Source organism: Talpa europaea, assembly GCF_964194135.1.
Source record: "Talpa europaea genome assembly, chromosome: 1".
NCBI classification, from domain to species: domain Eukaryota; kingdom Metazoa; phylum Chordata; class Mammalia; order Eulipotyphla; family Talpidae; genus Talpa; species Talpa europaea.
This window is the reverse complement of record NC_140073.1, coordinates 20208286-20235631: the sequence shown is the minus strand read 5'-3', so window position 1 is coordinate 20235631 and position 27346 is coordinate 20208286. Positions and strand designations below refer to the sequence as shown.

Genomic DNA, 27346 nt, shown 5'->3' with positions numbered 1-27346 from the left:
CAGTTTAGCTAAACTTATTAGTACACACCTCATGGCAACTTCTGGATGTGAATTCTTAGGTCTGAGGATAGACAGTAAGGGCGCACAGCCTTGCCCAGCGGTCACTGCCTGGATGAAATTAGAGACTGTCGCCTTATTATTTTCCCCTGCTCTCAGAGGATTCCCTTTAGAAGTGAGGCTTTCGGATATTGTCCCATGGGAAGGTTGAGGAGGGTGAGAGGTGTGTACATCTTTTCTAAAGTGAGAATAGGTTGATCATGACAGTGGCTGTTGCTGAGCTAGAGCCTGGAGACCACAGGCATGTCTTGGAAGATCAGATTTAAGAAAGAGGATACATGGAAATTAAAGATCTGAACATTTCCTTTAAATGACCTTTGCCCTGTCATCCCCTGAAATAGGTCGATGGATCCCAGTCTTAAAAGCCTGCTGTCTGTAGACACAGCAGCTCTCTCAAACTAATTCAGACTGGACTGAGGCACTTAACTAGACTTCCCTAGATATTTGTCCTCACCCTGTTTGTGGGGGCTGACTTTTCCAGAAGAGGAGTCAGAACCATGGAACTCAGTCTAATACCTGCATTTCACTAGATCTGGAGTTGTCATAAAAATAAAACCTTCTCAGGGCCTCCCTGGTGGTGCAATGGGTTGGGACGCAACCTATGAGGCTATCTGCAGCCACTGCAGCACGAGTTCGATCCCCAGCCAGGGAGCTAATCGCATGGCACAGCAGACCTCTCCTGTCTCGCCCACCTATCCCCTCAGCAGTGTATTTCAGCAGATCTGCCTGTTCTGCTCCCCACTCTGTCTCTGGTGAATCCTCTCACCTCCCCACCCACACACACACACCTCTGGCCTGTAGCCCCATTCTTGTATGCATAAATAAATAAATCTTTAAAAAATAAAAATAAAAAAAAAATAAAAACCTCTCCCTGCAAGTAAGGATGGACACTGTTGATCTCCAAATGTCCAGAGGGCACACGGGGGATAGGATGTTTTGGAGTGTAATGTTTCAGGTGCCAGAACCAGGGACATTGAGAGGCTGTTAGGAGAAGGCAGGATAAGAAGAACAGTGACTTGAGCAGGGAGCCAACATTTTTAATTGTTTATGTTGCATAAAATACATAATTTTCACAATAGCCCTGTAGGTAAATAGTATTACCATGAGGAAGCTGAGACTCAGAGAGGTTAAGTAACTCAATCGAGGTACAATAGTGCATTAGTGCCAGAGAAGGAATTTGAGCCTAGCATAGCCTCCTGACTCCAAAGTCATCATGTAGGGCCTCCCCTGGTGGCGCAGGCGGTTGAGCACCACATTGTGAAGCTGTTCGCAGACTCTGCAGCTGGCCGGCAAGGGTCCCACATAGTGCGCAAACCTCTCCTGTCTCACCCACTGCTCCCCTCAGCAGTGTATTTCGTCAGTCTGCCTGTTCTGTTCCCCGCTCTGTCTCTGGTGAATCCTCTCACCCTCCCGCACATCTGGCCTGTACCCCTGTTCTTGTATAAATAAATAAATAAATCTTTAAAAAAAGTCATCATGTAATGCTGCCTCTCTCATTGGCACATACCTACAATGGAATGGCTGTCCAACACCTTTCATTTGTTCTCAAAACAATAACAAGGAAAATACATTAAAAAGAATTTCAGAAACCTCTGAGTACTACTCTATAAATCAGACTTTCTGAGTTCCCCCCAAACTAGCTCCACAAGTCTTATAGGAAAAGAATCTGGCAGCTCTGAAAGAACTTTATTGATAATCGCATTATTATACCCAGTTTGGGGGGGTGGGTGGTGTTGACCTTTTAGTAACTGTGATGAAAATTATGTTCTCTCTCAGACAAAGGAACACACAGACACGATTTTGTATGTAATTTCAGTAGGTTCATGAACCCATTAAACTATGCACTTCAAGCAAGAATGATAGAGAGTACAGATACCATGCTAGACCTCTCATATAGAAGGGAAATCAAGAACAATACAAGCTTGCTTTGGACAGAACACCACGCGGGACAATATGGCGCCACTCGCCACTATGCCTTGACTCTGGCAAGCCGCTTTCATAAAAGATCTTTTGTTCCCCTTGGGATAGATGCCACCAAAAACTGCCCCTTCCACACCCCAGCCTTTCTTAACATGCACCCTCCATCTCACAACTGCACAACAGGCAGAAAAAAAGAATGGAAATGGGCAGCATTTTTGGGTAATGACAGCTGCTGAGCTGGTTCTTTCGGCTCCTGGAGTGCACTTGCCTTAATTTCAGGTTCCATGTTTGATGTTTTTCCCCTCAGCAGAAGTTGTACGAGTCAGATGATATTTTCCCTTAAAGTCTTTCCCAAATGGATGTCAAAGAGCATGGATTTTATATAGACATAAATAATCCCTTCTGCAAAGAAAATGTGGAGTTTATAGCTGGGCGCTGACGCACTCCAGGCCTCTCCTCCTCCCTGGCTCCTGCCCCCCGGAAGAAGGAGCTCTTATCTTACTTCCAGGCATCCAAGCCTGACAAATTCAGACTTTTATTCAGCCAAAACGAATCCTCAAATTTTAAGGATACAGACCTTACGATGTGACCAAGGATTTTCTCTCTCAGAGCTTCACTTTCTTCTTGTGGTAAATGGAGATTATGGTAATATTATTCTTCCCTACATTTTAGGGCTGTTGTGAGGAATCATAAAAAGAATGAGTGGGGAGCACTTAGCTCGGTGCCCCTGGAGCACAGGAAGCACTTGACCAAGTTGGATTTATTAATTTAAGGACCCTCTAGAAGTGGATGAGGGGAAACTAGACAAGTTGGCTCCTTTGCTTTCTGGGTGTGCTCTCTCCTGCCCCCCCTCTTTCTGGCTCTGCCTTGTAGCCCCAGTTCCTGTGTTTGCAATGTCCTCTCCTAGGACTAGGCCAGAAGGGTCTAACCCTGGACCCTGCGGTCCCCATCATGCCTCTGTCTGTGGCCACTGAAATCTCACTGACACATCACCCTGGCAAGGGCAGTGATGATGGGCTATTTCTTTCTGTCTTCTCTTCCCTCTCTCCCTTGTTAAAGCAATTTATTACTAATACTAGGTAAACAATAGTTAATAAAATAAAATATCGCTACTCTTTTATCCACTAGTTGGTGGTAGGGGGAGAGAAGGGGAGAGTAAATAGGAAACAAATAATTTATAGGATGTTGAAAGAAGTAAAAAATAAGCAGGAATTCTACTTAGACTGCCCTTTGAGCCCAGCAACTGTCCTCTGTGGCATGAATTCAAACCTTGGCTTTATTCCAAGTGAGCTGTGCCACTGGGACCACAGAATGATCACTTCTCTTTGTGTTTCTCTCCCAACAATAGATGTCTGGAGGCTTAGAGGAAGTCATACATACTTCTGATTTTTGCCAGCAATTCATTTTATCAACTAAGCTAAAAAAAAAACGCTATGACCCTCCCCTGCTCTTTTAATTAGTTACTCACTACCTATCCCAGGCACTGTGCATTTCATATATCATCTTATCTAGTCCTCCAGTAACCCAAGAAAGTGGGCTTTATTGTCATCATTATCCCCGTAGTCAAAGACATAAGAGCGTGCCTGCGCCCCAGGCCAGCCTAGGATGCCGCCCTTCCTGCTATGTCTTAACTCACCTGCTTCTCCTTCCTTTGTAGCAGTGCCAGTGACATGGAGGACACATGAAGGCTCGCATCCCTGGTGGAAAAGCACCTCTTCCCCACGTGTGTATGTGATGGCATGTCTGATAGCATCTGGTGTCTGTGAAAGCTGCCCGGCAACAAAGAACTTCACTGGCTGCGCCCCCAGACCCACCACAGGCACAAGCTCCGCAAGGGATGGCCCCTCTGGGCTTATTGACTGTGCTTCTCATTCCCTTGTGTGGTAGGTGAGGAGACAGCTCCCTTGACCAACCAGGAGTGATTACGAAGGGTGCCTTGGCACATTCCCCCATGGCTACTGTAACTGTAACTGTAACTGCAGACCCACACAGTACCACTTCATGAGGAAGGATCCAGAATCATCTTGACGGGTGGTCTGAAATTGTTTCCCTACCTGGTAGTAGGGAAAAGGTATGTAAAAAATGAGGCCAAAATAGAATCAAATCAATCCATGTAGCAAGTCTCTAAAAGTCCAGGTAGACATTTGTGAAAATGTGAGTTCATGCATTCAGATGGATGATTTGAAAATGGGGTTAGAGAAAGAGTTAAAAGTAAGAAATATATGGAGCTATTTTTAGTACATGAGGCTATCCAGGACTTCAGATTCATAATTCAGTGCAGTGGAAATGAAAAAATGATTGAAGAGGTAGAAAGGAAATGACCTTAAAAAAAAAGAGAGAGAGGGCCAAAGAGATCTGATGAGGAGTTGAAATCAGTATTTCTGAACTCGAATTGCCTGAGTTTCCAAAATAGTCACTGGAGAATCTGACAGAACCTGAATTATTTGGGTGAATCCTGCAGGTTTTATAAGTTTTGTCACAACCTAAAAGACTGGAATGTCTATTACCAAATGGGAATTTTCAGTGTGGATTTTTCTCCCTCTTCCCCAGCTTAGCCTCATTTACTTTAAGTGCATTCTGGTCTGTGTGGTGCAGAGTCCAGCTCCCCCTCCAGGCAGATCGGCCCTGCATGGACTCTGGGTGAAACCCCTCTAGCCATGGCACCTCCCCCACCCCCTTCTCCCCTTCCCGCAGACCCCCAGGTGTGGGGGTCCAGGTGACCCCCATAGGTGCCTCTCTCCTCCAGAGCAGCCTGGGCAGACACACCCTTGGGCTGACTTTTGGCTTCTCCCCACTGCCAGAACACATTTCCTTTCAACCAAGTTTTTACCCCCCAACTAGGCAATGATGTGCCAGAAGAACACAAACCTGCAAACTGAAAAACCTGCGTCTCCTGAGGCATCAGTTTTACTTAAGTGCTTTGGAGCCAGGGATGACATTTTTATATAAAACAAACATAGTTATGTTGTGAACTAGATGTTCATACACATAAACAGTTAAGATAAAATGGGAGACTTCACAGGTAATTCGTATTTGCAAATGGGATACGTGTTCCTTCTGCTCTGCCTCTAGTGGCGTTTTGGGTTCACTTCTGAGTACAGTGGAACTGCACCCAACAGCCTGGGGGCTGCTGCTCAGTAGCTCACTAAGGACCTAGATTTCTAGTGCTTCTGAGGCCAAAACAAGGGAGCCCACTACCGGGTGATCCCTCCCCATCTGCCTGCCCGGGATCTCAGTGCCTATGCAGAGCAGGGGGCAGCTGATTGGCGAGCAAGCGTGCAGGATGATTCTGAGGCAGAAGCACGCTTGTTGCAGGAGTGCCGTGTGCCATGAAATGACTGTTCCTCTGTGGGCAGGAAGCTGCAGGCCCGTCACGCTTCTTGGTTAGGGCTACCCTAGCTCACTAAATTGCCAGGATATTGGGGCTAAGTTTGGACTGGTTTTTTTTAATTATTATTATTATTTTCTCTCAAACTGGTGGCCAGCAACTGGTAAAGATAATGCTGTTTTGCTATCTACCTGCAGAAACCAGAGTATTTTGTATTCCACTAATTACAGCCCTAACCATATCCAACACAACTACCCTTGAAGGAGGACCAGCTTCTTTAAAAAGTCGAAAAATCAGAAGATTAAGTGGATTTTAGGGTCTGGAGGCTTTGTTATCTTTCCTCCGAAATAATTGTTTAATCTCCTTATCTTAGCTGAGGGCAGATCAGCGGCCCCTGTATACCCAACTAGGTATTATTCCTTTAAATCAGTATTTGGGAAACCCAAGCATTTATGTGGTGGATATGATTAGAAATAAAAGATACATGCCAGCTTATCTCCATAAATTATCATACCTGTGTAATCCTCATGGAAAGCACTTTTGCTTTTACTTGGAAAGGATTTCAGATTTGCTTTATGGGCTCCCGCTGTCTTCGGCACCTGATGAAACTTTAACCAGGGAAGCATTAAACACAGCACAGCAGCTCTGCCCAGGCTCTTGAGTTCCTGCTGGCAGCATTTATCAACGTGCGAACTAGGATGCTTCCTGCAGTGGCACCGGCTCCCCTCAAAGCTAGCGCATGCTGCTTGGCCTGAAGCCCCAACATGACGAGTCTCCCCGCTCCTGCCAGGCCAGTAAAAGTTGGCATGTTCAAAATTGTGTCCTGACTGGCGGCAGGGTTTGCAGAAATCTCTAGGGAGAAGTCATCCAGGGAGACAGGTAATGAATGTCTCCAGAATGAATTAGGTCCTCACAGCAATTCCTGGCTGCCTTCCAAATGATGGGTATCTGGACGCTGAGAGGCGGTTTGTTCTTTGATTTGGTGTCATTAAATTCAGGGCACTTCCAAGAAGTGTGTTGAGTCTCGGTCTGACAGCCCAGGATGGGACAGGACCTCAACTGGGGTCCAGCTAGGAGCGAGTCTCTGTATGCTGTAGGCCCCCATTTCTCGGATGAAAAATGAATTTGTAGTGAAAGAGTCACTCACCTTGTGTTACACAGCTAGGAAAGTAGAACCAGCTCTCCCTAATTCTGGGGACCATGGAACACCTAAAATACAGAAAGAAATGAAGGCCTCAGCTACCGCCTGCAGTGTGACCGTCCCAGTTTTTCAGCATGGTATTTTGTGGCTGTAGTTTGGATGCAGAAACGGCTTTGAGACAGCCTCATTCTCCTTCTTTGGTGGGATCATTAAGTAAGTTAATTCCAGCCTGCTCCAGGAGTTAGGGGAACCTTCCTTCTTTCCTGCCAACCCCCATACATAATGTTTCTAGACCTTCGAGAATATAGAACTTCTCAGTAACAGCAAAAGTAAAGGACGTTCTGCTCTCTGACTTTTGAAAATGCCTGCTGCTGCAGGAAAGGGGTTCATGGTGCAGTAAACCAGCCACTTCCGTGCTCTTCAGAATGTGTGGACCCAAGCCCTGGCCGATCTAGACCCTCCTGCTCATACCCAATGTGTGTGTATTTATTCTTATTAACATGCATGTATATGTAGATACATACACGCATACATCACGGAATTTAGGAATAATAGAAATTCAAAGCAGCCCCCCATCGCATGGCATGCCATTTAGCGCCGAGGCTTCTGCCAGCCCTGATTACAGGCATCACCAGATAATTGGAATTTAGGTGCTTGCTTTCGAGATATTTGCAAGAAGAACAACTCCTTAGCCAGGGTTGTCAGCTCCTGACACCCCGAGGAAGCTACGCTCAGCCCAAACCCAGGATGTCTGATGACTTGGGAAACTTGGAAACCAAGCCTGAGGGCACCGCTGCAGGATCCACCACCTACAGTAGTGGCAGCACCTAGGAAGTAAGTGCTGCCCACCTAGAAAATATTTTCTGCCATACCTGAAATGCCACACTTATATAAAGATTGTTCCATACAAGCTTTTTTGAGAAGAAAGTCATTTGCATACTTACTCAAGGCCTCCACATCCATAATTTTCTGTAATAAAAAAACCAGGTCTCCTTATGGGTCTTTCCAGCCCAGCTGTAAGGGAAAAGAAGACCCATAGGGCAGAAAGAGATCTCATTAACATTGCCTTTGCCCATCAGTGTCTCTGAAGCCCTCACCCATTGCAAGAGCCCTAAGCCCTGGCAGTTCCTCCCTCCCGGGGCAGGTAAAACAGGGCCATTTGGAACTGAAACACACTGGGACCAGCAGAACAGGATCAGAGCAGGAAAATGAAAATAACTGAAGGTACTTGTGGGTATACTGGCACCAAAAAAAAAGCGACAGAATCCATGCTGGGCTTGATAGGACCTTGAGGGGACAGTAGATTTATACTTGACGTGAGTTAAACTTGACCAGTCTCTCTGCAGTAAACGGCTGCACTGCGTGGGTGGGAGAGGACGAAGGAATCATGTCCTCTGCCTGTTTTCCCCTGTACGGTCACATTCCTCCCTTAGTCATCTTCCCCTTTCACCCTTTACGTTAAACAAGGGAACACTCAATCTTTCAAGGGAATTACATGTTTGAGTTAATGTTTCAGTATATCATTTTCATACTGTAAATTATTTTGTAAGAAAGATTTACCGCTACTCCAGGATGTTTGGACTCAGCGCCCCGGTGCATTTGGAAATCAATAAACTATTACTGGAAATACCATTTGTCTCTCAGAGTCGTGCACAAAGGGCCTTGCTAGGTGTAAATATTCATGATGATCTGAGTTCTTGACTGTGGAGGTGCTGGAGGTGATTATCAGATGTGGGAGTCTCACTCCTGACTTCCCTGGAGTGGCTTCAGGGAGCTCTGGAAAGTGAAAAAGGACATACCGAGTCGTCATTATTCACAGATAAGTTTTCTCCTCAAAACAACCCATGGCTCGATGAAATTTTCTGAGCAAAGAATACTTGATCATAAATGTTGTTTTCAAACATTCAAGCTTTACAATTTACATTAACCAGAGGGAGAGCCAAATTTTAATTTCTATAATGTTTCTAGAAAAAAAATGTTTCAGAACAAATTACAGTTAGATCAGCAAAGTCATCTAGGTGGAACCTTAGAGCTCTATGTTTGACATAATTTGCTATAATTGGTAATGAGAGAGAATTAAGTTGTGAGTGAAGCAATTCCTGCCCAGTTTGTAGTATTTGAACCAGAACATTGAAACCAAGAGCCAGACACTCGGGAACCAGCTGTGAAACACAAGGTGGACGGTACTGTGCAAATTAGAAAGTCCTGCCCAAAGACACTAAAATCCAGATTTCAAAAATCCATTCTAAAACTCACCAACAGGGGTGTCTGAAGGGTCTGTAGTTTATGAGCCCGCTCTAAATTTCCTTTTGACAGACTTGTCTCTATCAGTCCCCTTTAGTTAGCTGGGGACTGTGTGAACATTGGAGAAATTTTCCAAGGTAAGGAGACAAGTCAGATACTTGTGGTCACCCAAGGAGCCGGACTGGTGAAGCCAAGACAGCAGACTCGCTGTCTCCTGCCGCGATCATTTGCCTCCTTCCTCTCTCCCCAGTTGCCAAGGACACTTCTTGGTGGGATGAGATTGCCAAGCATGGTGGCGCTTGGGAGTCTCAGTGTTTTAACAAACCACAATGTGTTTGGAGGTTTGTTTCCCCCACTTCCTGGTGCCAGATCTCAGCACCACAGCCCACTCTTCTTTCTCCTTTGATTGGCTTTCCCTGTGAAAGCTACAAATCTTTATTTTGTTTCATTGATCTCTGCTTGGTCCAACTCACAGGTGACTCCATTTCCTTTATACTCATAAAGGGTGAAATTGCAGCTTGCCTGGATTCTTAATTCTCTGCTGACCTGGTACACTCAGCGGAAAGTCAGGCTGCCAGTCTTACTAAGAGAAGATGTCACAGAAAAGAAAATAAAAGCTGAGGGTGCTTGAAGTCAATAACTTCATGGAGTCATTGGAGCCCCTAGGCATGGATCCCCTTAGAAAACACTGTGACTGGGGCTCACTGGTGGCGCAAGGGGTTAAGCACAGCACTATGAAGCTATCCGCAGCCTCTGCAGCACGAGTTCAATCCCCGGCCAGCCAAGGAGCTACCCACATGGCGCGGCAGACCTCTGCTGACTTGCCCGCTGCTCCCTTCAGCAGTGTATTTTGTCAGTCTGCCTGTTCTGTTCCCCACTCTGTCTCTGGTGAATCCGCTCACCCTCCACACTTCTGGCCTATACCCCAGTTCTTGTATGCATAAATAAATAAATCTTTTAAAAAAGAAAACATTGTGATCTCAGATTTAAGGCATCCCCTTTGTGAGCTGAGATGGCTAGCATTTGAGTGAGTGCTTTCTCTGGGCCAAGCACTGTCCTAGTGGCTTTTTATCTCATTCTTACAGCACCAATATCATTTCCCATTTTATTGCTCAGGAATTGGATTTAGAGAGTTAAACACTCTGCTCAAGGTCACACCCTAATAAACAGTAAGCCAGGATTTAAACCAAGTCGAGCAGACTTCAAAACCCCTGTTCTTAATCCCGCCTCTCCTAGCTGCACCGATTCTACCTTATGTTGGTAAGTAAGTAAGATCACTGCTCTTCCCCACACACACATGGTGTGGTCTCAGACAGAGGACATTAACCCTTTCTTTTAGACCTTTTTACAGTGTGCCAAGCAGCATACAGTGCAGGAGGGCTAAGGAGAGCAGTGAAATCCTCTTCTGACCTGAAACTACACTTTTGGAAGAAGGAACAACTAGACTTGCTTCATCTCCTTTATTCCAAGGCCATAAATAATGAAGTCACTGACAGAGGCAAAGCCATGGCTTCATCTGCCATGATCTTAGAATCCCGAAAGTCAGCCAGGTCTGACACCGAGTCTGTAACGTAATTAAACATCTTGAAGCCATCTCCAATAGCTTCATGTGAAGCCAGTTTCATGTTCTTGGAAAGGGACTACAGGAAGAACTCATCTCTTTTATACTTCACTTACTGAATATACTAGCTTTTGCCTTATAAAAATGGCCTATGATGTTCACACCATCTTAGGGATTCAATAACAACTCTCTTAGCCTTGGGCGCAGCCATCCATCAGCTTCACCTATCCACCCCTGAATGTGAAATCCAAACAAATGGTCTGACAGTGAACAATTGAGACAGAGCTGGAAATATCTGGAACCTCTCCTGGAGCCACTCAAAAATGACCGAGAACTAGGACATAAGCCAATAAGGCTTCCAATAGTTGAAACAAATACTATGAAGCCAACACATAAGAGAAAGGTCATGTATCTACCCATCAAGCACTTACTCAAAATCTATTTAGTCCTACTTGACACACTATTCTAAATGTTTGATGTCTGATTTCCAAGCCTCCTGCAGATTAAATTTATGGTTGAGAAACGGACTTCTAGAGTAAATTTAGGACATGTAGGAAGAAGAGATGGTAGTAATAAACACCCAAAAAAAAAATAGTGTACATTGAAGAGATTAAAAAACATTGTCAGGCATTTAATGCCAAAAACATCTCTATATCTCTATGTATCCTGACAGCCAGAATATATCATAGGACAATATTTTCGTAGTCAATATGCTGACTCTGAGCATCTAAACTCAGAAGATGGCAAGAAATTGAATGTAAAGCATTTTAGAAATATCATGAATGACAAAAACAAAAGATTACCTGTTAGGGGTTAAAAGGAACAAACCTTTGATTATCCAGAACATTAACAGAACATCCCCCTGCCTGCGGCTTTATTATTCTGTGTGCCTCTTGTATTTGTAGGGGTTTTTTTTTCCATAACTTTCTAAGTGACTTTCATGCTACAGTGCTTTGCATATAATGTCATGAACAATGGAAGTGCCAAGTTTCCAATGTGATGAATAAAACTAATAGCCAGAATGCAGGTCAAATTCTGCTACAACAAATTCTACTATTATAAAATCACTTAAGCCTCTGTTATCTCTAAGCCTCTGTCTATTGCCCATTTATTTCAAGCAACAGTCATTACAACGAAATTGAGTATAATAAAAAGAAACTGGACCCTCACTCCAATGGGTGTGACACAATTTAACCTGCAATAACAGATTCTCGCTTGTGTTTCTGTAGCTCTTTTTCTGCAAGGACAATAAAGCTTATGTAGTCATAATACCAGCCTAGAAAGCTGGTGCTTAGTAATTGTTGCTAGGAGAAGAAAGAATTCAGAAGCAAAGGACACACAGAGCGTGTGGCGATCCTCCCTGGGGAATCTGGTCTCCAGGTCCACTTTTGACCTTAGCCCATGATGGAGTCATCAACCCAAGAATTGCTTGCTTGTAGTAGTGATGTCATACATATATGAAGCCTGAGAATGAAGTCATGATTTATTTCCCATGGATCACTGAGCACTTTGTGGCAACCTGCCCCTGTTGTGATGGACCCAAGATAAAGAAATCCAGAACCATGTGACTGGAACTAATCCTCCTCCCATGATGCATTGCTTTTAACATTGTAAAAGCACATGCCACATTGATTATCTATAGAAATGATCTCAGTTAATCACCTGCATTCCACTTGGTACGCAGGTGAAGATTTCTTTATGCCTCTTTCTGGTGGTGGTAATGAGTTTTGTTTGCTACAACTTTCTCTTTCCTTCCCTGCTCCCTCCCTTCTCCTTCCTTACTGCCTACCCTTCTCTCTTCATCTCTCTCTCTTTTTCCTCCCTTCTCTGTTAAATAGCAGCCAAAAGGATTAAATCATAATTCACTTCTGAACTGTACAATCAGCAATAGGAAAAGGAGGGAGGAGGAACAGAGAAATTGTCCACTTTTCCCGTTGATAATGCCTGGCTCAGATCCCAGTTTCGCATCATGCTCTGAAGACGTTCATGCATTCTGGCCATTGCTCAGTTTGAGGCAGGCAGTAACCCTTCAGGGTGAGTGAGTGGTCTGGGGAAGCCTTGCCATCACAGAACATGCTCACCTCTGCTTGCTTTCTCGCACAAGCCATGGTGTGTTAAACACGTGCATGCCCTGGGCCGGGAGGTCAGGTTCAGAAGAGCTTGACTGCTTTCCTTGGCTCGTGAGAACACTGAGTCCAAGTGTGGTTCTCTGGCTGGAAGGTGGTCCAGAGGACTTCTCATCATTTTTATTAAGACATCTGGAGACTACAGGTGTTCCTTGGAAGGGTCTTTTCTGTATTTGGTGTCTCTCCCCACATTTGGACTTCTGGAACCATTTGGATGCAGTTGAATGGCTATATCCTACTATCAAATTCAGCGCAGTCCAGGTGGGAATAGCTGATCTAAGGAGCAAGATTGTTCTTTGGCTTAGTGGTGGAGGTGGGGGTGGGGGTGGGGGAGGTGGGATGGTTGTAGGTGGAGATGATGATGAAGAACCCACCAATAACAATAAACATGGCGTTTCTCAGCATCCATACCAGCTCCCCATTTACTAAGGGAGGATTCTGATCTATTCTCCCCAAACTCCTACTGTCCTAGAAGATCCTGGCCTGTCTGATCACACAAGGCTTTCCTTCTGAGCTCATACCTCGCCCACTTGTGGCCAAACTGTTCTTGCCTGTTAATTTACTCAAAGCTCATTTGTCTGTGAACCTCTTCTCCCGCCTCTGGCACAAGGACAAGGTGTGGAGAAAGAATTGAGTCACGTGGGATCCTCTGTTGTGTATGGTTAAGTGGTGTAAAGAAGCCAAGATTACTAGAAGGGTCTGTCTTTCGCCATTTGTAAGATGGTAAAAAAAAAATCCATCTGGAGTATTTATACCCCTCCCAATTGCCAAGCACGGGCTTTTCATTTATATTGTGCTACTGAGGTCACTCGCTGCCCTCGGAAAAGACAATTTCACAATGACTTACTTCCTAATAATCACTGGAACGGTCTCGTGGGGATGCACACAACTGCTACGTGTCTTCGGGCCTGGCACACTGTCAAATGGCAGGCTTGCCAAGCAATAAGACCTGGTCTAGTTCACAGGCAGGCAGAGTGATCCAGAGTTCAGACTTCCCCTTGCCTTTCATCCTCCAACCTCCCTTCCTCCACTCCCCCGCCTCCTCTTCTTCCGGTTTCTCCATCTGGAAACCATGAGCCTCGTGGGTTCCAGGCACAAATTCTCAGATTTCAGATGCTTGGGAAATTTCTCTTCTTGGATCATTCTCCAGGAGTAAGAGAATTCAATTTGAGAGAACAAACAGCTGAGACCCTTCTATGGAAGAGAAAATAAATAAGGTGTGGTGCGTATCCACCCCGTCTCCAACTCAGCTCCAAACCCACCCACAATGTCTACCATCGGGAAAAGGATTGAGATCCCCCAGGAGGGAAAGGGTGGAAAAGCAAAGCCTCCACTCGTAAAATACACACTTTTCTCCCTTCTGATGTATAAACACAAGTGGCATCAGATCACACGATGTCATTGACTGTGTGTGTTCATGGAGGTGGGGAGGGGGGTTGTGAGACCTAAGAGTAATGGAATGAGGTGAAAAGTAAAATGTAGCCCAAATTGGTAAGGAGAAGCTGTTAATGTGATGAACCACTTAACCCCAGTTTTGCATCTCCAGGAAAAATAGCAATGTGTGGTCTTCAGTCTCTGGAGTGGGAAAGAGCTTGCTCCTGGGTTTTAGAAGCAGACACACGTGGCTCAGGGCTAGCTCTGCTCTGAGCTAGCACTGAGGAATTAAACCAGGGGCTGGTGCCTCCCGGGTGGCCTGGGGGTTAAGTCTCAGTGCTATTACCTCACTGCCTGTGTTCGATCCCCGGCCAGAGAGCTAAACCCATATGGTGCGGCAGACCTCTCCTGTCTCCCCACTGCTCCCCTCGGCAGTGTGTTTCAGTCAGTCTGCCTGTTCGGTTCTCTACTCTGTCTCTGGTGAAACATTTCCTACTCTCCCCAGCCCCCTGCACCTCTGCAAGAATAAATAAAAATTAAAAAACAAAAACAAAAACAGCCAGTGGCTGGGATCACAGGGCTAGGTATATAGGAAGCCGTAATTCAGTGATGCTTATGATTACCCTTTACCCTGACTGCCGCCACTTGTCAAAGGCAGTCCTGTCAGGACTGTGGGGGGGAAACCCGCCCCTCTGTTGTTCCCCTTGGCTTCTCTGCCCAGCCCCTAGCCCTCCCCACTGCCTCATAGCATCTCCACCACACTGGCCCAGTACCACACTACGCCTCATATCAGTTGTAAGTTCCTCAGATGGTGTGTCCGTATTTGTTGGTGCAGTCACTGTCCGTAAGTCCTTGAAGACAGCACCGACTGTTCACAACCATGTTACCAGTGCTGACGAAATCACCTGGCAACAAGAGACATTAAAGAAATATTTGCAGGGCCTCCCTGGTGGCACAAGGGGTTAAGCACCGCACTGTGAAGTGATCTGCAGCCTCTGCAGCACGAGTTCGATCCCCCGGCAGGCTGGGGAGGTGCCCACAAGGCACAGTAGACCTCTCTTGTCTCGCCCGCAGCTCCCCTCAGCAGTGTATTTTGGTCAATCTGCCTGTTCTGTTCCCCGCTCTGTCTCTGGTGGGTCCTCTCACCCCCCGCACCTCTGGCCTGTGCCCCAGCTCTTGTGTGCATAAATGAATAAATCTTAAAAAATATATATGTTTGTGGATTTGCTGACAATCTTGATAGCATTTGGATCCAGAGTTACTCCAGATAGGACATCTTTTTTTTGAAGTAATAATGCATTATAACAGCATGTACATTCCCGGTGTACAGCCTTTGAAATCAACACCTGTCCATGGTGTCTGAGAGTCACCTGCATTTTCCTCCCCTCACCATATTTTACCTCTTTTGCCTGATTTATCTCCACCCCCACACTTCCCCTTTCTCCCTTGCCATCTTTTCCCTTCTCCTTCCCTTCTCTCTCCTCCCTGCTGCTCCCCTCTCCTCTCCTCTCCCTCTATATGTCTTTTCCGGGCTCCTTTCTGGGGTTACTGTTGTGATAAGTGCAGGCCGCATTGAGCTCCACAGCAGAAATGGGAGCCTGTGCCTGGCCTCTGCAGGGTTGGCCCAGACCATCCTCAAACGCCTTCCCTGGCACTTGAGCCTTGAACTTGCAGACACACTCCCAGGGTGATCAGCAGTCAGGGGTGGGAGGTGCCAGTGACAGTGAGTGGCACTCATAGATAAAAATGTGGCATGGGAAAGAATCACAATGCCCCCTCCCGACCACTACTCTTTATATATTGAGCCAATATATAAAGCACCCTCGCCTGCATACCACACTCAGAAACAAAAACTTGACCCCCGTTGGGACAATTTCCTGGAGTGATTCCAGTTACCTCTTTGGGCATCTCAGGTCACCTGCTTCCAAATTGCTCTCAAAGTATTTCTTCTAGGGCCTCCCCTGGTGGCGCAGCGGTTGAGCGCTGGGTTGCAAAACTGCCCGCAGCATCTGCAGCGCCAGTTCGATCCCTGGCTGCCCGCGAGGGTCCCACATGGCGCGCAGACCTCTCCTGCCACCCGTGTTCCCCTCAGCAATGTACTTCATCAGTCTGCCTGTTCTGCTCCCTGCTCTTGCTCTGGTGAATTCTCTCACCCTCCCGCGCTTCTGACTGTACCCAGTGCTTGTATAAATAAATAAATAAATCTTTAAAAAAAAAAAAGGTATTTCTTCTAATTCCACACAATTATCTCCCCGAAAGTTTTTGAAAGGATACATTTCCACTTCATTGAAATTTCAGTGACGTTTTTGCACACACACCAGCTCTGTCCTGGATGGGCTGTTCATTCTGTGTGTGTGTGTGTGTGTGTCTGTCTGTCTGTCCATCTGTCTGTCTGTCTCTGTCCTCAGGCTGGTGATTTGGGGATGACCCTGTTCCTTGTATAGAAAGTGTGCGGGACACCTGGCTCGCCCCGCCCCCGCCCCGGTCTTGGGCTGTCTCACATAAGAGTTCATGCCCCTCCAAGTAAAGAAGAAACTCCGGGCGGAATTTTCTTAGGAGATGATGACATCCACTGGAATGTAACGAGAGCATTTAGCGACCATGAGGAATAAATATCCCCACTTGCTGAAACAGCTGTTCTTTCCTGAGCTGCCTCTGACCTTTCCTCTCCCAGGGCCAAAGCATCCAAATTTGCTCAAGAGACAGACGCGCCTGGGTAAATCTACTCCAGGGTGGCCCCCAGTCCTGAAGAGGTTTCGCACCAAACGAGTCACTCTGTTTTGGGGATTGCACACCTGTGGCCTTGAATTAGCTCCACCCACCCTTCTGTTTCATGTTCGCTCAGCCTGACCTGATGGGACACTCAGACAGCCATTAACTTAATTTGAGGAAAAATCACTTCAACTGGTTACTTGCAAAGATTAAATAGAACAACAGAATTGGTTGAATTATGCATTTAAAAAAGAGGTTCATTAGGCACTGCTGGAGTGAAATCCTTTTGTGACCTGTGTCAACACCAAATTCAAAACTCTGTTAATGAGGACTCAAGAGGTGGTATTTCCAACAAGCAAGTGCCCAGTTGGCTCCCCTTCTCATGGGGGGCAGCTTCAGCAGGTGTTCAACCCAAGCTCTTCCTGAAATGGAGGTGGGCTCTTTTAAGTGAAATGATGGACAAGAAGGCCTGATCTGGCTCTCACTAGGTCACTTTAAACGAGTCGTTCACAGGCACCCCTGTGATGCCATCTCCTTATATCCTAAACTGGGAATAATAATAGAACCTACTACACTGAGTTGATGAGTTGATCAAATGAGATAATACAAGGAAAGTGCTTAATACAGTTCCTGATGCATAGTAATAAAAGTTACGTTCACAACAGCTAAAGCATGGAGACAGCCTAAGTGACCATCGATGGAGGACTGGATAAAGAAATAATGGTGCAACTTACTTAAAGGAATACTACTTGGCTATTAAAATTGATGAAATGTTGGGGCCTCCCTGGTGGTGCAAGGGCTTAAGACGCAGCCTATGAAGCTATCTGTAGCCACTGCAGCACGAGTTCGATCCTCGGCCAGGGAGCAACCCACATGGCACAGCAGACCTCTCCCGTCTTGCCCGCTGCTCCCCTCAGCAGTGCACTTTGGTCAGTCTGCCTGCTCTGCCTCTGGTGAATCCTCTCACACCCCATCTCTGGCCTGTACCCCAGTTCTTTTATGCATAAATAAATAAATCTTAAAAAAAAGATGAAATGTCGACTTTTGCAATTGTATGAATGAAACGAGGTGATTATGCTAAGAGAAATAAGTCAAAAAGTGAAATATAGTCATCTAACGTGGAATATATAAATAATCAAAGCAAGCAAACTTACAGATCACGACACAAATAACTCAGACTCTGAAAAATATAGGGGTCATCGGAGGGGGAAGAGAAGGAGCTGGAGGGAAGGGTAGCAGAGGTCAATCTGACAATGGAGAGGGCACTAGAGCTTTGGTGGCATCTGAGATGAGGCTAATACAACATAAGAGGTGAAGAGGTGCCACCAAGCTATATAGTTTGGTAAATCAATAAAATTTTATTTTATTTTTTAAAGATTTATTTATTTATTTATATAAGCACTGGGTACAGTCAGAGACACGGGAGGGTGAGAGAATTCATCAGAGCCAGAGCGGGGAGCAGAGCAGGCAGAAGGGCCGAAGCACACTGCTGAGGGGAGCAGCGGGCGGCAGGAGAGATCTGCACGCCATGTGGGACCCTCACCTGGTGGCCGGGGATCGAACCGGTGCTGCAGAGGCTGCGGGCATCTTCGCAACCCAGCGCTCAACCGCTGCGCCACCGGGGAGGCCCTAAAATTTTGTTTTAAAAATGAAAGTTATCATCAATATCAGCATGATTATTATCAATGGATCAAAGTACAAAACTAGGATTTTTGAAAGAAAATTTGATGATAGCCATTGCTAGAAATCTCTATCTGAAAGAAAATAGATCACATATACAAAGCTGTTTGTATATGAACGTTTATAAAACATTGTTTTTAATGGCAAAAATGTGGTCATGATCTCAGTATCCATCCACAGGGACCAGCATCTGTCCCTGGAAGAACACCCTACAGAAAATCAGGGGTTTCTCACTGCCCACTCAGCACAGCTGACAAAGCTTTTGAAAATCACCGTAGCCTCTGTGTCTAGATTGGCAATCACAACTTTCCTTCCTGCAATCATGGAACATTCTCTGGGATGCTAATGAGATGGTGATTTTGTTTTACTGGGAAGAGTGGATTTGCATCCCGGGAGCCAAACTGAAGGGGCACAAAACCTGCAGGGGAAAGAGTCAAGGATGTTGGCTAAGGGATAGCCTCTTCCTGGCACAACCCTTCTGCCTGTGACTTTCAGGTCATGGCACCTTTGGGGTGGGCCCAATGAGAGAAGATCCTGACTTCTGGTCACTGGAAACCTTCCTCCAAGCTTTCTACCATAAGAGGAAGAAGAAAAGTTTATCTTCAAGTTCACGTTCAAGTAGAGAAAGTGGAATGACTGTTTTCATCCTTCGGGGCTCCCCAGCCCTAACCCCTTGGCCTCGTCACTGGGGTTTCCCGAATCACCGAAGCCAAAAACACGGGGTTGGCAGTGGTGCCTATCCCCTCGGCCACTTGACCACCCTCCACCCTCTGCTCCTCCAGAATGAACTCCTCACTCTGCTGTCTCTGATTTCTACCATCCAGGAGTAGCAACCAAGATCCTCCAGGATTCTCCAAAGCAAGAGCTATGCTCTCTTAGTCTGAGGTTCTTGTTTTGTTTGGGTCATCTCTACCCCATACCCCCTGTATCTTCCTTTTTCCTGGACCCCAGTTTCCTATGGGGCGGGGAATCTATGATTTATTTAATTCATTTATTTCAATTTATTGAAAGAGGAGAGAGCACACACCACAAGAAGGTAAAAGACATTCTGGGGACTTCTTACAACTGCAAAAATCCACTTCCTATGAGAGTGGTCCCAAGATGTGTGTCCTCCAGTACTCCATTTTGACCTTGAGATTTCAGAGTCCCTCCTCCTTGCTTTTGTGAGGCAGAATTAAAAAGCTGGGGAGAAAACCTCTCCCCTCCTAGAGTCTGCAGCCAGCACCAATCCTGAAAGCAGATTGAAAAACAGATGCTTTACAACATTGTAGTAGCAACAGAGTGAGCATGTGGGACGGCCTAGCAAGCCCCAAACTGCCCTAAGGGAGATTATCGTCCCGTTGTCCCTGGAGAGTCATGTTCTCCACTGAGCTCAGTCTTTCTTCTTGCCCCCATTTCAACACACCTTTTGATGACTATTGACACCTAGATGTAGTGAGGCAAGTCTGAAACTTCAGCCTCTGAGCTCTGTCACCCCTGGAGCCAATTTCCCCATTAATAGGAACTGGGTGACTTGCCCCTGCAGTGCCAGACGCGGCCAGCAGGGGTCTGACATTAGTTGCTTTTAACCCAGGAGGTCTGGCTCCATCATTCCTGCTATGTCAGTGAACTTCAGTGAGGAGCTAACACCGTGGTTAGAGGTAGCAGAACTTGTGGGTATAAATAGTGTATCCGTGTCGGTAGTAATATTATAAACAGTTCAGCCTTTGGGGTATCCATTTTCTTTATGCACACAACAAAATGCTTGGTTTAGTTCTGTTTTCATGTTTATCCAGAAAATACATTCCTAAAGGGAGCTACATTCATCCAGGCGCTTGGACCATCCATATTTCTGTCTGAAACAATTCACTTGCTGTTCAGTCCCTAAAGAAGATGCCATGAGGTCTGAAGGTAATGTTCACCAAAACAACACTCTCTAAAAAAGACAATTAAATATCTCCAACTTACAGATGCCAGTGTAAAGCAAAGCATGGGTTTAGAATTTCTGGGTCGTTTTTAAGAGAAGTGTTTGAAACAATCAGCTCAAGCCTATGTTTTCCTTGAATGTATTTTTATTGTGGGTGATTATTAATTATAATAATGATGAAGCACCTTAGGAAAGAGTTGTGCTTCCTGGTTCTCAAAGTCCTTTCACACACATGACCGCATCTGGTCCCTTTTTGCAAGAAAGATATCATTAGTCTCATTTTATAGTCGAGGAAATTGAGGCTCAGAAAGGTGAAGAGAGTTGCGTGGGATCGCACAAGTACTGCTGCTGGCCATTTGCCATTTAGCTAACGCTGCAATAAAGTCCGTGGCAGTTAAGGACTCTCAGATGGGCAAACATTTCTAAATGCAACCCTATTATGAACTGTACTTTTTTCAGCAGTTAACCTAATTTTACTTATTGGTATCTATTTATGTCTTGCTGCCGTGCAGAATGCAGTAATACTGTAATCTCTGTAACCGGCAGATGCCTGCTCTTCACTGAGCCCACCTTCCTCTCCTCCACTCAGGCCTCTTCAGCCTTCTGCTCTTTGGTGAGATGGCAGGCAGAGGCCAGCTCCCATCCTCCAGGATGCACAGGTCCTCCCTATCGTCAATAGGCCTCCCGTGCCAGACCCAGGAAACTGGATTATTTTTCAACAATCCTAACAACCCAAAGAATGAGGGGCTGTTATTTCTCCAGATGTAGAAACAAGCCTGAAAGTCTCGCCTGCCCACATTCACACAGATAGCAAGGGCTAGAGCCGAGATGTGTTCCCAGGTAGCCTGGCCCTCCCCAAGTTCACAACTACTATGGCCTCACCTACAAAAACCCTCCAGATGGCACAAGGAGGTAACAGGAAGGACTCCTAACTTTCCCATAAAAAGTGGGGTGCCTATGAGGACTAAGTGGAGAGGAATATTGTTACACCTTGGATGATTGGGGGAGAAATGTTACAGACTTTTTAAATATAACTTTCCATTAAAGTAACATTGTGTGAGAGCATTATATAGGTTTCAGGTGTACATCATTAGAAATCAATCTGCATATACTAATTAGGTTCACTGCTAAAACTCAGATGCTAGTCACGAAATAAGGGTTTGGAAGAACGTTACAGACAGCACTATGATCTTGACCCACTACTCCAAGCATCTCTGGTTCTCTAGAATCTCTCTTCATTTTCTCCCCTCCACTCATTTAGAGGTTTAGTGACCCCAGATCCACCTCTCTGCCTCCAGCAGGCCACCCTTCATCCACCAACTCTTGTTTGCTCGCTCGCTCACTTGTCTAGAGAGAAAAGCTAGAGCAAGACCCTCCTACACTGGCCAAACCAGTGGTGCCCATCCCAGCCATACATCATCTTCCTGCTCCCCACTCTTTTTTCAGGCCAATTCCTCTGCTCAGAATGCCCTGATCCACCAAGAAAATTCTTTCTATCCTCCAAAGCTCACCTCGGGCCTAGAGAGGTTTCTGATGGTTAATTTGAAACCCACATGTAGGGTTAGGAAAAATGTCAGGCTTTTCTGCCCTCCTGCCATCAGGACAGATGATGGATCCTTGCGGTCCTGAATGCATGCCTGATGGCGGGCACCTGGAGTAGGGTGTGGGCATAGGTAGATGGGATTCACCTGGGCTAAGACTGGGCTTTTAAGGTTGGCGTCACGGGGACGCCAGAAGAAGCCAAGAAGCCGAGAACAAACAGAAGCCGAGAGAGAAGCAGAGAACACCGGAGAGCCCAGATAGAGTGAAACTTGCTGGGGGCTGGGAGGCCTGCCAGCCTCCCGGCCCCCCAGCACCCCTGCCTGCTGTGTACCTATAATCCCAATAAAAGACCTGTAAAAAACCACTGAGGACTCTGACTCCTCCTTTACCAGGTCTACATGGGATCACAGAAAAACTGCACTGTGCCCATGTCCTGCCCCTACACCATAGATGCCACCAACACATGGTGGCACTTAACAGCTTGGTCCTTCTCTCCCCACTATGTATTAATAAGCAGCAAATATGAGACACTGATGTTTGGTGCCCTCTCCCTGCCATGCCGCCAGCCAAGCAATAATGTAAATTCGAGAATCCTCAAAAGGCACAAAAGAGTGAACAAAGCTTCCCCCCACCCTGCCGACTCCCCATCCCTGCTGGCTCCTGAGTTACAATCATCATAATTTGAAATGAGTTGATGTTTTAAGAACGTCTTCCTGGAGTGACAGTGTGGCTTCATGATTAAAAGCACAGGCATGGAAGCAGGCCGACCAGAGGTCAAGCGCAGACTCTGCCACTTTCAAGCAGAGACTGCTGTGGTCTGAATGTTTGTGTCCCCCTGTAGGGAAAATGGAGTGACTCGGCCTCTTTTTGCCTCCAGCCTTGAGCGTCTATGACTGCCACCTGTGGCCTTGCTGGCCACCCACGTTTCATTGCCCGCACGTGAATCGTGTCGGTGCAAAAAGTGCTTGGGAGTGTGAGCACGGGGCACCCACGGACATCCGGGACCAAGAGGTGTGAGCACCGGCCATGCATGCCTATGATTGCAGACCTGTAAGTGAGGATGCCCGGGTGAAGAGAGAGAGAGATGGAGAGAGAAAGCCAGAAAGAGGTGAGAGAGTGCAGAAATCATGGGGGCTGGGAGGCTCCATTGTTGCCAGCCTCCCAGCGCCCCTGCCCCCTACCTGCCAGCACCCCCCCACCCCGCCTGCCTGCCTACCTGCTGCTGTACCTATATCTGTTCCCCTGCTTCAGCATTTGAAGGCCTGTCACAGCTACCGAGGGCCCCAAGATTCCTTGTCCATCCTCCCACATTAACAGTGAACCTATGTGCTTGCGGTCTGCCTGGTTTGCCACTACACCCCCCCCAGGGTTTCCTACGTTGAAATCCTAACCCCCATTACATCATGAGGGTGGGGCTGACCATGAATGGGATAGTGCTCCTAGTGAAGAGAGCCTCAGAGTCCCCTCGTCCCTGCCATGTGATGCTAGAACAGAAAATCTGCCACCTGAAAGCGGTGCCCAGCCAGGCTGGCCCTGGCCTCTGCCTTCCAGCTGCCGACTGTGAGCAAACGGGTGCCCGTGCCGACGCCCCCGGCCTGGTATTTTGTTACAGTGGGCCCCCCGTCACAGGCGTGGCGGGGTTTCCCGAACCACCTGTGTCTCATAGATGTTCCCTCATCTAGGAAAACCTACTTCACAAAGGTTTGCTGAAGTCATAAACAACAAGATGCACCATAAACAGGAGCTCTAGGAGCCCCGCCCACTGCCCTCTCTTCTTGCAAACGGGGCATATGGAACCTCCCTCCCTGCCCTCTCCAGCCCTGCGGCCAAAACAGAGGGAGAAGCAACGCAGAGACACCCTATATTGGTGCCTCCTTCTCCTCCAAGTGTTCACGGGCACAGTGACGTGGCCCGTCTCACCTACCGCCTGCCGCCTGGCTAGCTGCGGTTTGGAGAAGGATGGCTGGGAGTTGAGCTCTGTCTGACCGCCCTGGCTTGCCCTCAGTGGTTCCTTTTTTTTATTATTTTTTTAAAGATTGATTTTATCTATGCATATAAGAGCTGGGATGTAGGCTAGAGGTGTAAGGGGCAGTGAGAGGATTCGCCAGAGACAGAGTGGGGAGCAGAACAGGCAGATCTACTGAAATGCACTGCTGAGGGGAGCAGTGGGTGAGTCAGGAGAGGTCTGCCGTGCCATGTGGATAGCTCCTTGGCTGGTGATTGAACTCATGCTGCAGTGGCTGCAGATAGCTTCATGGTGCTGAGACTTAACCCCTTGTGCCACCAGAGAGGCCCTCATGGTTCCATTTTTAGCACTGGAGGTGTTACAGCTTGGAAACCTCTCAGTCGCAGGCAAACCAGGACATTTGGTGTCCCTGCACCGCTCCTTAGCAGGCCGTAGTCCTGGCTGACTCTACCTCTTCCTGCCAGAGGGATCTCACCCCATCAGCCTCTGTAACTAGCAGAGAAGTGATTACTTGGAGCAGCCTCTGCCAGACACTCGATCAAATCAGGGTCTGCCTGGCCTTCCGAGCCCACCCCAGCCCAAGCTGCGGGGGAGAAGCTATGAGGCTCCTCCCCCAGGGTCATCACTTCTTGTCAGGCAGGAGGGCACTTGGTCAGGACCACGCCAAGGGGAGCGCTCCGCGGACCCCACGCCTGTGTGGCTGTCTTCTGCTAAATCCTGACTCTAAGCCAGGATGAATTCAAGGACAAGGGCGACCGTGGGGTTGAATCGATAGGGTGAGTTCTCCCTGGGACACCAGGAGAGGCTGGAGGTGAGAGAAGGTGAACAGAAATGGGGCAGCTGCTTATCTTTAATGAGGGCAGAGCTGTTGCCTTCCCGGGAGCACATCAGCAGCACTAATGAACCTGAAAATCAATCCTAGTTGCTGTGCAGGGGGCTGACCAGGTCAGCCCGTAGTTGAGACTTTATGGCTCAAACCCAACAGGGAACCTTCCAGGTCAACATGAACATAAGCAACCACCTCACTGGCTGTTCCTGTGACTTCCCCCGTGGTGTCTTTCTGGTGTTACTGCCCAGTTTGGCACTGTTTGCCAGGTGTTTGGAATGTTGACATGACTTTTCAAGGTAGACAATATCAAGGGCCTCCCTGGTGGCACAGGGGTTAAAGCGCTCTGAACCTATCACCAGCCACGGCGGTACGAGTTCGATCCCCGGGCAGGGAGCTAACCCACGGATGGCACAGCAGATATGTCTGCCTTGCTCGCTGCTCCCCTCAGCAGTAGATCTGCCTTTTCTGCTCCCCACTCTGTCTCTGGTGAATCCTCTCTCCCTCCACCCCCAAACCTGTCTTCTACACTCCAGTTCTTGTATGCATGCATGCATAAATAAAATAAATCTTAAAAAAAGAGGTAAACAATATCAATATCTCCATTTTCAGATGAAAAAAAAATCTAGGCCTAGAAAATCCAAGGGATATTCACAACACCTTCTAGACAGATGTAAGTAAGTGATTAAGAGCGGTGACCTTTAAACTTCTATCTCAGAATGCTGTCAGAAAAAGTGTCCTGAGCAAATATCCCTGGTGTGTACATGTAATTTGTTTCTAAAATAAGGCCATGACTACTGTATTAATAAATTAAGCAAATTATAAAGCATGAAAATAAACATTAAAAGTGGATGAGATCGTACATATAAATAGAAGAACCCACATTTGCTTCTCCCACCCCAACAGATGATTTTGTACCAACAAAGAGATAGGTAGGCACTTGAAGACACAATCCAAACACCTTCTGAGCCACACAGGCATTATAAATAAGGGGAGTGGACTGAGTTTAAAAGGGAACCAATGGTACAGCAGACAAGAATGGCAACTGATTCTCAGGCTCAGTGTTGGGAATGGTGGGGTCTGTGGCAAAAACAAGAGCAAATGCCCCATCTGAAGGAGATGGTTGTTATTAACTTCAGGCAATAGTTTAAATATAAGCCCCCCTCAGTTACCCCGACTGTATCATCTTTCCTGCCGACACCCTGGCGGCCCACATATATAATACGTGCTTTTTTTCTTTTTACCTTGGAGCCTTGGGTGTGGAAGGCACTCCGTGTTGCTGGAATTAATTTGAAATCATAAGCTTTTCCGCTTGCCCCTCAGGCTGCCAGGAAATCCAATTATCCAGATCCCTCATTCCCTGAGTGCCCCAGTCCATTGAAATCCATACGTGTTGATGGGTAATTTGTTCATTCATAAATGTTTGTCCTGCAGTTGTTGTGTGTCAGGCCTTGAACTAGGTCCTGAAGAGCCAAGTGGGTTTGATGTGTGAGTTTTTGTGGAGTTTATAGTCCCGTGGCGTGGCATGGGAAATGTAGCACAGATGACTTCTTTGCATGGCTGGCCAGAACTCCCTGGGGGTACAAGGGCCCAAGGGTGCTCCTCAGGACCATATGATTCTGTGGTGGGTGCTTGCAGCCAACACAAGGGTGGGCTTAACACCAGCGTGGGCTGACCCAGCTCCCATTACACCTTCCAGTTCAGCAGCTGAGGAGACAGTTCTGCTAATTAGACATGAGCATAAATCATCTAGAGGAGGCTTCTAGGAAAGCCCTCAGTTTCCTTGAAAATAGGGACAGATGCCACTGCTTCATCCTCTTTCTGTGCTTTCCTTTTACCTGCCTAGAACAAAGATGTGACCTGGAGGCACAGTACCCTCTTGGGATCCAGAGACAACCAGCCAGCACTCTAGACCCCTATAGAGTGAGGGGGCTGAGCAGAGGACAGGAAGGTATGTTTCTTTTTTTTTTAATGATTTATTTATGCATACAAGAACTGGGGTGCAGACCAGAGGTGCAGGGAGTGAGGGGATTCACCAGAGACAGAGTGGGGAGCAGAACAGGCAGATCTACTGAAATTCATTACTGAGGGGAGCACAGGGCAAGACAGGGGAGGTCTGCTGCACCATGTGCATTAACTCCCTGGGTGGGGATTAACTCAGGCTGCTGAGACTAAAGCCCACCAGGGAGGCCCAGGAAGGTATGTTTCTTATGCTCTCACAGTCTTGACCTACCCCACTCTGGATTTGGAGAAAACAACTCTCTATTTGATTAAGCCAGTAGGTATTGTTAACAGTAAGTATTGTTACTGACCTTTGATTAAGGTCAGTAGGTATTGTTAACTCAATCCAAGAGAAATCCTGTCTAAAAGAAATCTTCAAGATTGTCTGATCAACACCATCCTTTTTAGAAACTGAGGCACAGCAAGAGAAGGAACTTGTCCCAAGTCATGCAGCCTGACACATGCTCCTCAGCGACCCTCATACACACTGACCAACTCCTGCAGTGACTTGTGAGCTGTGTGTGCATGTGTGTGTGTGTGTTTCTGCTGCTTACCTGGCTTACAGGTCCTTTGTGAAAGATTCGGCGCGGTAAAGAAAAGGAGAGCCAGGCTAAATTTCTCAAAGGGAGGGAAAGTTTATTGCACCCCGGGCGGACCTCATGCACCCAAGGTGGGGGTCAGTGAAGCCAAGCACGTTGCTAGGGGGAAGCAGGGTTTTATAGGGTGAGGAGAGGTCAGGTGGGAAACTGGGCTCCTATGGCGGCGGGGAAAAAGTTTGTTGGGCTGGGGCGGGGGCGGGGGGGGGGGGTTCGTGGGGCATGTAGAGGTTCTTTATCTGAGAAGAGACTGGTAGGGGGAGAGGGGAGGCTCAATGTCTGAGTCCTCCAGGCAGGTATCTGCATTACTGCCCCCAGGTGGGCTTCCAGGTAGGCTTTTGCATTCTGGCCTGCTGCATGGACCTT

The 27346-nt window shown here is 47.0% G+C and overlaps 1 protein-coding gene across 1 annotated transcript in view; it reads left to right on the top strand.

Moving 5' to 3' along the window:
• TRIM44 (tripartite motif containing 44) overlaps window positions 1-22608 on the top strand; it is a gene marked incomplete at its 3' end in the record, with an annotated part of 103931 nt that extends 81323 nt beyond the window's left edge. Inside the window, 1 exon segment of the mRNA XM_084236410.1 lies at window positions 22469-22608. Coding sequence (XP_084092536.1) covers window positions 22469-22608 — 140 coding nt within the window.
• Window positions 22609-27346: the final 4738 nt, after the last annotated feature.